The sequence below is a fragment of the Akebia trifoliata genome, chromosome 4, assembly GCF_017979445.1.
Source record: "Akebia trifoliata isolate Shusen 1 chromosome 4, ASM1797944v1, whole genome shotgun sequence".
Classification (NCBI taxonomy): Eukaryota; Viridiplantae; Streptophyta; class Magnoliopsida; order Ranunculales; family Lardizabalaceae; genus Akebia; species Akebia trifoliata.
The window spans coordinates 19,820,305-19,831,723 of NC_141378.1; the positions used below are offsets into that span (position 1 = coordinate 19,820,305).

Consider the following 11,419-nt stretch of genomic DNA (forward strand, 5'->3'; position numbering starts at 1 on the left):
AGTAATAAACCAGAATAGACTATCCACGGGAATTGAGAAACAAACAGAATCAAATAGATCAGCTTCTGCAGATAAGAACTACTAAGCTTATATGATTTTGCTTCCAATGCCTGACTACCAAATGGGGAGATCGAATGCACCATATGAGTGAGAAGATATGGAAATAGTATGGTGTTCTTGGCACACACGTGCGTGCACCAAGGCTACTGTATTAGCCTGCCATTGGGGAGAGTCAACAATGGAACTACAAAAATCGATTCAAGGTAACTGGTACAAAATTATGATATTTATACATCAGGAATCATGAACTTTTGTTGACACTCTCAAAGCAAATTAGAAAAATAAGACTCACTGTAGCATTCAGTGATTAGTGATCTGAAGGTGTTTTGGGGGTTCGATGAATTTTCAGGAAAGAATGGTGACTGAAAGAAATATTTCCTACTTTATAGTTAATACATATTGTTAGAACAAAGAACCCCTAACTCAGAGTAATTTATAAAGTTGGTGTCATTTCAAATCTGCTATTCTTTTCATCCTATTGAAATGTGAGTTTCAGTAAGCCCACATTCCAGAGAGAGCCCTGGGTCATATTACTGAAAAGGAAAGTGGTTCAGATAGGCCCCCTTTGAATGAGCCAAAAGGCCTAAGACTATTACTTATAGTATAGGTAATAAGAAATACAATTCTAAGATCCTATTTATAATATATGAGTTAATTCCCAAATCAGAATTCTTAAGGTGAATATAGCGTAATCAGGGTCCACAAGCCAAATTGAATGATGCTATTTATCTCAACTCGGGGTTACATTCCATGAAGAAGTTATATGATAGAGAAAATGAAACAAGTCATATGATAGAGAAATGGGACGGGGAACAATAGTGGGCTAATCAGAACTACCATTGGTTGAGAGTAGTCATTACTCCTAAAAAGACCTTGGTCTAGGTTTGAGATTCATCCTGAGCGGGCCAAAAATTAGCAACTCATATTTCTCCAAACAATCTTCAAAAGTTCAAACTATTGTATGCAATCATTATCTCTAAAGGGTTAAGGGTGACATACCTAATTAACTGATTAAAACATCAATATGCACTATTTCTGACCAAAGTTAGACCAAACTACATGAACATGAAACTCAAGTTCGGTACTGCACTAGATAACAGGCAAAAAAGCAGTTGCCAATGTCAATTCCTCTCTGAAAACCGTGGGAACATTAAAAAAAAAATTATATTAGCGAACATCTTGGTTAGACTTGGGAGATAATCTATCATGGAAGGAGAAGAGCCAAAAACGACCTGTGAGACAAGGTACGAAGCATTTGATTTGGTTCTGTCTTTTCGTTTGGGCTCACCAATGCCCCTGCCATGTCTTGTTACTGAGGGCCTTGTTTGGAAAAAATACAGTCTGGGGGCATTACTAGGACTAACCAGTGAAAGTGAAATGAAGGAGGCTATCAAAAGAAAATAGATACTGGAAGATGAAAGTTACGTGGTGGGCTTTGGGAATTCCTTTTGTAGAGTGCTAAACTGTAGAGTTGGGAAAGTTGAAGGGAGTATAGGATTGTCAACAGGAGACAATCCCTGTATAAAGTTTGTGTAGAAAGCATAAAATCAGAGGACTGTTCGGCTGTGTACGTCGCCTGGTCTAGAGGATCTTACTCCTAGGGTGTGGAATAGATTGTAGTGTTTGGAAATGAGATGGTCATCTTCTTTCTCCTTTCTTTGATTCTTTCTTTCTAAAGGGATCAACTCGACCAACAACAAATACAGCCATAAAAACCACTACTACAAGTTGATACACCACACACACACACACACACATAGTAACACCTACCTATGAAATACTCTAAAATAAAAATAAAAACCCTTAAAACTCCTAAAATACTTGCACCAAAAAATAAGGAACCTAAAATTGAGATAATGATATCATGATCCAAATTTTCCTTGCCCTCAAAAGACATGGCTATTTCTCTCCTTTAAAATCCCGTAAAAAGTATCAAAAAAGATAACTCTAAGGAATCCTCTTAGAAACCAAGAACACATGACCCAGCGCCAGCCACGACTTGAATAGAAAATGCAAAGATCTGGATCCTATAAAGGAAAGCCGATAATGCTAATCAGGAAAAAGTTCAAAGGCTCCCATCTTCCTAGAACTAGAAGAAGCTGTTTACGCTCACTCTCATCTAACCCATCCCATTCAACTTGGTAGTAAATCCAGTCCATGAATTTTTAGGGGAAGCACATTTCTCAGGTGGAGAATTGAATGAACTGAATCTCGAGGAGGTCTTAAGCTTTATACAGACATACAATCTGATCATCAGATTATGGTTCCAAATAATAGTAATTGTCAAGTTCTTAATAGAGAACGTGTGGTCTTTTCTTGATCACACAAACTTCAAGATAGATTCACCAATACTCAAATTCACCAAGTCTGTATCTAACTCTCCGAGTCAACCCAACTGGATCCCTACAAAACAAACACTCTGATGCTCAAGTTAAATGGGCAATTCTTGTACGGGTAAATCCTCCTATTTTAGGCCTTTTATTAAATGAGTTGTTCCAATCAGTTTCTGATTGTGAATGGTTGTAACCTCTTTCACGATTGTCAATTGCTTCAACCCAGTAAACTATGTGGGCAATACCTTCTTTGCCACCTCTCGTCAGGGACTTCGCTTTGAGAAAATGGATGGAAGCATGATGTTTGCACAATTCCTCACTAACTTCTCACTTGTGTTGCCACGAGGACGATAATTAATAGTGGGTTATTATCCACATGGTAAAATTTGATAAGTTGGAATCCCTATTCACACACAAAGAACATAATAAATCTTCTACGACAATGGCCAGTATGTTCCTAGTTAAACTAAAACATACATCTCCATCTTTAGCGTAAGTGACAATCATGGTTTAAAATCTCGTTTCGTTCTGTTGTTTCAGTTTTTCAAAAAACCGAAATGATACCGAAAATTCTGAGAGAAACGAGACATTCCAAAACATTAGTATTAACATATAAAGAAGTCTTTTAGAAGAGAACTAAGTCAAGGGGCAGGTCATTCTTTAAAAAGACGCATTTTGACATCATTTTCTGCAGACACAGAGAGAGAGAGAGAGAGAAGAAAAAGGATCTGACCTGAACTCTGATGGCACGATTCTTGTGCGACTTCGACGATCCAAGTACCTCTCTCTCGTCATAAATATGGTCTGGATCTCACTCTTTCAAGAAAAATCAAATGAAACTTATAATGTTTCGATTCTACAAGTGTTTCGTCTCGAAATGTTGAAATTACGAAATATTTTGTACAAAACATTCCTAAACAAAACAAAATTTTAAACCATGGTGACAAATATACCCAGCAACCAAAGTGTAGAATGTTAAACTTGGAGCAAAACTCATTAAAAAAATAATAATAATAACCTTTGAAATATGGAATGTTAATCCTTGTTGCTCCTAATTATTATAACACGATGACTATCAATAATGTTGCTTTTGTAAATTGAAACATATTGGGTTCCCCAACTATTCCATTTTCCAATTTGATTAAAAAGCTCCCACATGTCATGTCCATTGCAGGAAATTAACTGTAAAACTGAGTTATAATCAAGCCATACATGCAATACTAAATCACAAAGAAAGCTATTTATTTATTTTTCTTTACACCAGCACATTAATGTTTAGAGTATTAACCATTACTGCAAGTAAGTTCTACAATTTAAGCTTGGATTCATTCCATGCACACATACAAAACCAAGCTGGGTTACAGAAAAACTATATATATATAAAAACATGGTTCCATATGTCCCTATATGAGATCTCAAAAGATGATTCAACATCGAAGATTGACATAAAATCACTTCAAGGATATTCATACATACACATGCATACATATCCATCTAAGCATTAGACCTATGTTATCCATTAAAATACCTATCAAGCAATCTTAACCCATCTCACTCAACCTCAACCAAGTAATCGTCCACTGCCGAAGAAACATCAAATGAGCAGACTAGGCATTGGAACCACCCAGATTTGGATGCTGTATACAGCCTCCTCTCCTTACAGGAGAGCGACGAATGCCACTATCTCTTAAAGGTGGTGCAGGAAATCGATCACGATCTCCACCCAGCATTCCTGGAAAAGAAAATGGACGAATCAGTCGTCCTGTCCCAGGATTAAACAATGGATTAGGCTCTGACCTCTGAGGAAAAAATGGTCTAAAAGATCGCTGTGTTGGTGCTCTTCTTTTTCTCTTCCTATTCTCCCAACACCCAACAAACTTCTCTTTCCAATGTTCACTTTGTATAACTATCATTCCATCTATATCTGACGATGTGAATTCCTCCTCAAATTTTTGCTTCCACAGATCTATGTTGGACGACAAATTTCTCAATTCTAAACTAACGCAACCCGTCTTTGCAATATCAACAGCAGGAAGAAATTCAAGTATCTTGAGTTTAAGTTCAGTCGGAAGGCGCATGAAGCAAGGTGGAGGATCTAATCCGGTTTTCTCACATAGATTGATAAGGAGTGGCAAAGCAAGCTCATCCTTCACTGTTTTCCAAAATTCAAAAACTACCCTTTCATGAGATGCCTTAAAAATAAGGCCTTTTTCATTCGTGGAACCAATCAAATTTTGATTCATAAACATGAAATTTATGGATTCGAGGAACCGAGATTTATCCAAACACAACCTGTACAAATCCCCAGTGTTCCTGCTCAAAGACCCATGAACATTCACATATTTCCCTAGAATTTGAAACTTCAGAACAGCTGTCTCAACTACATTCCCATCAGAATCCACGAGACCAGGAACTGTGTACCAAACGGACATTGTAACAGAATTCGATGCCCAATGTTTGGGAAGATGAAACCCATTGATCCTCTTCTGTGTTTCAGAATCAAAACCTACAAACCCAGACTCCAAAAACACAGCATGAACTGCAATTATCAAGAGCTCCTGATCGCCCTCAATGTTATCGGCCTTCTCTTTGAAAATTTTTCTTAGGAAACAAGGAACAGGAGAAGAATTCCCCATCAAAAAATTAGGATTTTCATCAATTTCATCATAGAAACCTAGGGTTTCTTCTTCTTCGACCGCTAGAGGTGGAATTAGGGTTTCATTAGTTTCTTCAGAATTGAAATCAGACGTAATGGATACATGAGATTTCTCTTTCTGTTCCAAGTTAGTTTCGAGATTACTTGCCTGAATTCGAGAACTTTCCCCTTGCAAAATCGGATTTTGAATTAGGGTTTCTCCTGAAAACCCATTAGGGTTTACATTGTAGAAGATTAGATCTCCAGAAGCTATTCCGATTGATTGCAGAGAATCATTAGAAGCAGCTTGGATCAAGTCTTTGCGGTTGAGAGAGAGGTTTAGGGTTTCAGAGGGAGCTGAGATCTTCTCTGCAATGGCGTTTTTGAGATCTTGAAGAGTAGATAGAGATGGTGTTTCGATCTTCAAAGTCTCCTTCGAATCCAACGACCTTATCCTCAATTTCATTTTTCTTGCAACGAAATTCACACGCACAGACAGAGAGAGAAGCAGCTTTAGATAATAGATATGGCGGTTTTGTAATAAATAAATAAATAAATGCTCCTCCAGAGAGTTCAATCCTTCATCGTCCATAATTTGCCACGTAAGATAACCTTTGGGACCATTTCCTTATGGGCCCAGACATGAAAACTCAGGTGGATTTGTAATAACAAATCCAATTGATTCCTGTACATTTTCCTTTATAGTTTGTAGGCCCATCATGGGCGGACACAAATATCCATGGTCAGTTGGGCTAAAGAGTGTCACGTACGCAATACTTCAACGTCTGTAATTCTTCCCAAACGTTAAATTATGATCAGAATGACACAATAAAATAATTTTAGATCACCTATTCCTAAAAGAGATATTTCTTGGCAAATAGTCAATCAAATAAATCTGAGTAGATCATCCTATAGCATGGACCATGAGCCCAAGGGTGGAGTTAGGATTTTTTGTCGGTGGGGGTAAATTATAATTAAAGAGATTGAAGATAAATGGTTTTGAAAGAAACTAAGAAGGTTTTTTTATTAGAAGTTGATGAAAATTATATATTTAGGTCAGAAGAATCAAGTCAAGAGGCAATGTCATCTTCAAAAAATTGAAGGGAGGGCGACGAGGCAGAAATTGGAAGGAGGTGAGGGGAAATGGGGAGGGAGGTGAAGAAGTGGGGGGAAATGGGGTATGTAATTAGTTGAAAAAATACAAGGGCATCTCAAAATAAAATATAAATGCAAGGATATCTAAAAGATCCCAAAAAATTATATACTAGCTCTACCCCTGCATGAACCGAAGCATACGATTTATGGACGAATAATGATTTTCTGACACCCCCATCACAAAATCGTAGTTCATTTGCTTCGGAATACACATAATCATAAATCTTTTTCTTATGTATCCCAAGGCAAATGATCTATGGTTATGTGATGGGGGCGTATGTCAGAGGGGGGTGTCAGATTATCACGATTCTTTATAGAACTCTATTGATAGAAAAATAAAAGAGAGGATGATTAGTACATGGTTCAGAAGTAATGAAGAAGATGTTCAATGTAATGTAGAATGCTTTGATGTTGAACCAAACATTAATTCAATTCTCAAAAATAATAATCCCAATGGACAAGTAGCAAGATAATGAAATTATGTATTTAAGAATAAGAAGGAGCATGTTGAGCAAACACTAACAATAACATTAGATCGTTTAAGACATGTGAATCATTTGTATGCAGACAAGCTTTTTAATGAAGCAACTGCAAGTAATGTTCATAAGAATCAAACTTGAGATTTGTTGGAGCTACCAAAAGATCGGAAAGACTAATTAGGTGCAAATGGGCTTTTAAATTCAAGGAAAGGGCGAAGGAAGAAATAAGAAGTATAATATAAGGTTAGTTTCAAAAGGTTACATACAAACGAAAGGTATAAAGTTTCTTGGAATTGATGAATATTCTAATATTATAATATAAGGTTAGTTTCAAAAGGTTACATACAAGTATAATCAACTTGTCAACTCAATTACGACAGTTCCCAATAATAAATGAATATTCTAATATTTTTAATTGTTACTAAATGTATTTCCAAAGTTAAAGTAAGATATTTCAAACAAACAAACTTTAGAAATCACATTATGTTAGGAAAATACGACTCAAAATATAGAATTCATCATTTTGAGATAAAAAGAAGATTTACGAGAAAAATCACAAAAAAAATAATCAAATTACCAAAATACCCTTAACATCAGAACATCCTTAAAGTCTGCATTATGCTTAGGAAAATTCTTTCAAACACATAAAACAATAAACTAAAATCAAATAAATTGTTTTACCAATTTTCACAAAATTTGACAAAATTACAAAAATACCCTTCCTAGGGTCCACAATCATTTCACGCAAAAAACCCATAAGTGACATAAACCAATACTCTCATTAAATTTTTTACGAAAAATTAATTCCAAAGCATTTCAAAATATCGAAAAATAACCTTTCAATACAAAAAATCCTCTTTAATGGCAAAATGATAATTTTCCAATCCTAAAATTTTAAAATTTGAAACTAATAATTAAAATATTAATTGACGTAAAGTGAAACCTTAATAAATCAAATTAAATTTTTTGAACAAATAAATTCAATTATTCAAGTCCATGAACCAAATTTTAAGTGATGATCATTTATTCAAGTGGGGCCCCACCTGATATTTAATAAAGAACCCTCTACTGAGGGTCCCAAAGAATTTAGAATAATTTAATAAAAAATCCTTCATTAGGGGGGGGGGGTTCTCCAAAATTTAAAAAAAAAATCTCATTCTACTTAACTTTAAAAAATCGAAACAAAATTCAATAAACAAAATTAATTAAAATATTATCTAAATCTTAACAGATTAGAGATAGACCTTATCTCTAAGAAACTTAATCAAACCCTAATCTTATCATAAAACTCTTTAAAAATGAGCCTCCACCACCTAATTTCGTAAGTCAAGAAAAATCTTAGAAAATCAAGGTCAAAAACCCTCTAAATACTTTCCAAAACCTTAAATCTGGAGTCCCAAGTCAATAGCTAACCCCTAAGCTTTAATTTTCAACCTAAAAAACACCCATAAGCTCTAAAAACACCCAAAAACCAATAAAACATCTAGATCTAGAAGAAGGTAGTCTCATCTCGAAGATTATAAGCAGATCTAACAACAGAGATAACACAATAAGATTCACACGAAGAACGCTCACCATTAATTTATGAGAGAGTCGATTATTGTGATCATTTAGGTAAAAGAAAAAGTAGTTTTTATTTCATTTTTTTAGGTTATTTTGCAATGTAAATATTTTGGAAGAGTAGAAACCAGTTTTTACCAGGTGGGATTGGTGTTTAACACCTTCTGATCCTATAACGTGATCCTCATACCTGTAATTTTTTCGAAGTTTAGTATTTCTTATGTGTTTAGAGTTGATTTTTGTTTCCTAGACCATCAAACTAGGTAGCGACTAAAAAAAAAAGGAAAAATGGATCTACACCCGCAGATCAAAAGTGCTTTTAGGGGGAAATAATCGTTATAATTTATTATACATATACCAATGAAGAAAATAAAATAAAATAAAATAACATAGGTGTAACGCCACCAAAATTCTAACACAAATCCATAGGATTCTGTGTCAAGGTGATAACTAAATCTCTAACCAAGGATAACTATAACTCTACCCAAACAATAATCATTTGGCAAATAAAACATCTTAAATAAATAATTAAGTAGTTGAAAAATGAATTTAAACTTAACTAATATTAAATCTAACAAAAATAGCAAGGTGTTAGGAATAAACAATAGCATTATATATACTAAAACTTGGCAACAAACTGCCAATAAAAGAAAACAAAGAAGTTATTCCTCTTTCTAACACATATTCCTTTTTCTCAATACTTGAAACTAAAACTTGTTCTAATCTCAGAGCATCGAAGAAGATCCTAGCTAGTAATAATATCCCCCACCTTGTTCTAAAAGAGGGCAATCCACATCTACATTACCCACTAGAGGTAGATATTCCTCAAAAGGCTCCTTAGCTAACAATACCTCTTAACCTGAAAATGTGGATAGGGTGAGTAATGGGGGTTATCGAGTATAAAACCACTATTTCCAACTAATAATCTCCTTGTATGCATTGAATAAACATACTATTCCATTTGTAAAACAATACGCTGATTTGATTGAACAAAAAAATAAATAAATAAAGAACATGCTAACAATTTTAACATAAAGAAAAATATATAAGGGACCATTTTTTCATTAATATATTCTTAACTTTATCTACTCTTGGTCCATAATGACAAGAAAATAAAAAACATACACACAAGTGCCATAGGTACCTGGTCCACTCACTCTAGTCAATTCAAAGCTTACCCAATTGAATAGGTATGTTGCTTCTCGATAACCCCAACGAATTGGCCTAGTGGCAAGTCGAAGCTTAATAAGCTCCTTGGGAAGGGTAGGTCAAGTGTTCGAAACCCCACGAAATAATGAATTCCTTGGGCCACTCTCCAAGGTCTGGTTGACCCTCAATTTTACTAGTAGTACATAGGACTTTCTGAGGGGGCAGTGCGTGTGACCGTGGGATTTGTCCCTCCTGAAGGGTGAGGATACCTAGGAAAAGCTGAAAAGCAAAAAAAAAAAAAAAAGAATTTGTTGCTTCTTGATACTCACCAAATCAAACAGGCATGTTGTACTAAATATATCTATAGACTCATCCTACTAAAGAGATATGTTGTCTCTAATTTAATATAAGGACTCACTCAAATAAAAGGAGTCTATTATCCCCACGCTATAGTTGTTGACTTACCCACACTAAAGGGATCCACACTATAGTCTTGAGACTCACTTACGCCAAAGGGGATTGTTGTCTCTTTCAACACTCCGAGATGAAGGGGTCTGTTATCTCGCACGACAACTCTAGGAATCACCAACACCAATAGAGATTGTCTCCCCAACTAGTCTTAGAGATTCACCCACCCAAAAAGTTTATTGTCTCATCACAAACATTGAGTCTCATCAACACATGACGACGTCGTTGCTAGTTATGTATAATTTACTCTAGGCACCTTAGCACATACAAGCATCTCCACCATACGCATAATCAATTCAACCATCAGTTAATCATCAACGTCAACATTCTGATAACACCAAAGTGCTTGAAATAATTTTTAAATGTAATTGAAATGACTATGCAAGAAATTTTAAGAGTAATCATGTTTAAAAAAATCATTATTAAAACGATACCAAAACATGACTGAGATGGTTGTGGTTGTGGGAGTTGGCAGGAGGTAGCGGTGCCACCACTACAAGGTATTTTACTGATGACAAAAATTGAATTCTGGTGATGCCACCACTAGATTTGGGTAGTGCCATCATTAGGTGTTGCACATAATGCATGGTTTTTTTTTTTCGAAAATGAGAATTTTCGTCCCAAAAATTAACTTTTTCAGTGTAAACTTCTAAAGATCATTTAAACTCAAAATCGTAATCTATAACTATTGAAACTCACTAATCAATCATGAGTTTTAGAAAAAATGCACCTGCTGACCCAATTTTTCTAAAATATTGGGGTTTTGATTTGGAAGAAAAATTTATACTGAAATCTACGACTATTAGAAAAGTTCAAAAATCTCCTTACATTTGTTCCTGTGCTGCTACGACGATGAATAGGGTTTTGGTTTGAAACTCATTAATTCAACTTGCTCCAATCACGAATTGCTCAGTTTAGATTGAAGATTTTTTGCGGTTGTTTCTCTCTTCTCCCGATCTCTCAATTCTCATTCCTTAGCCTTGGAGTTCTCTATCTTGAAACATTAGGGTTCAGGTTCTCTCTTGGAGTTTGCCGAGAATTATGTAAAATAATTTGTAAATTCTAATCAAAGTTTAGTATTTATACTAATCAATGATGTAAAGGTCATTATTAATTTTATTTTCGTTAATTAATTCTACGATGTTCAAGTTTTCGTTTCACGCCAAACTTATGTAGTCAACAATTAATAAAATTTTGTCACCAGTTCAGTGGTGTGCTTTAATCTTCAAAATTCCAACTTTTCTAAAAACATTCTTACTGGACCCATAACTTGGCATAAAAATCGAGGAATTATCTCATTTTTTCACTCGACTCAAATTTCAGCATGCTTAAATGCTATCCTAGATTTTTTCAATGGTTTGAATTCAACCATGGTGTCCATTTTTTTCTATAAATCTATCACATACCATTTTTTATTTTCAAAATTTTAACCGATCATAAGTCATCGTTGTTTTTTCTAGACGATTTGACAATGAAATTTTGATTTTTTTTTCAAAATTTTGATTTAATAATTTATGTATTTGAAGAACATTAAAAAAAAAAAGAAATTCAAATTTTCACTATTAAATCATCAAGAAAAT

General features: G+C 34.7%; 1 protein-coding gene across 1 annotated transcript; it reads right to left on the minus strand.

Annotated features, from left to right (window-relative positions):
• Window positions 1-3,751: 3,751 nt before the first annotated feature.
• LOC147404370 (F-box protein SKIP22-like) lies at window positions 3,752-5,551 on the minus strand. The gene has a single exon (XM_086440298.1). It carries the CDS (start codon window positions 5,492-5,494, stop codon window positions 4,001-4,003), a length of 1,494 nt encoding a protein of 497 aa, XP_086296424.1. The 5' UTR covers window positions 5,495-5,551; the 3' UTR covers window positions 3,752-4,000.
• Window positions 5,552-11,419: the final 5,868 nt, after the last annotated feature.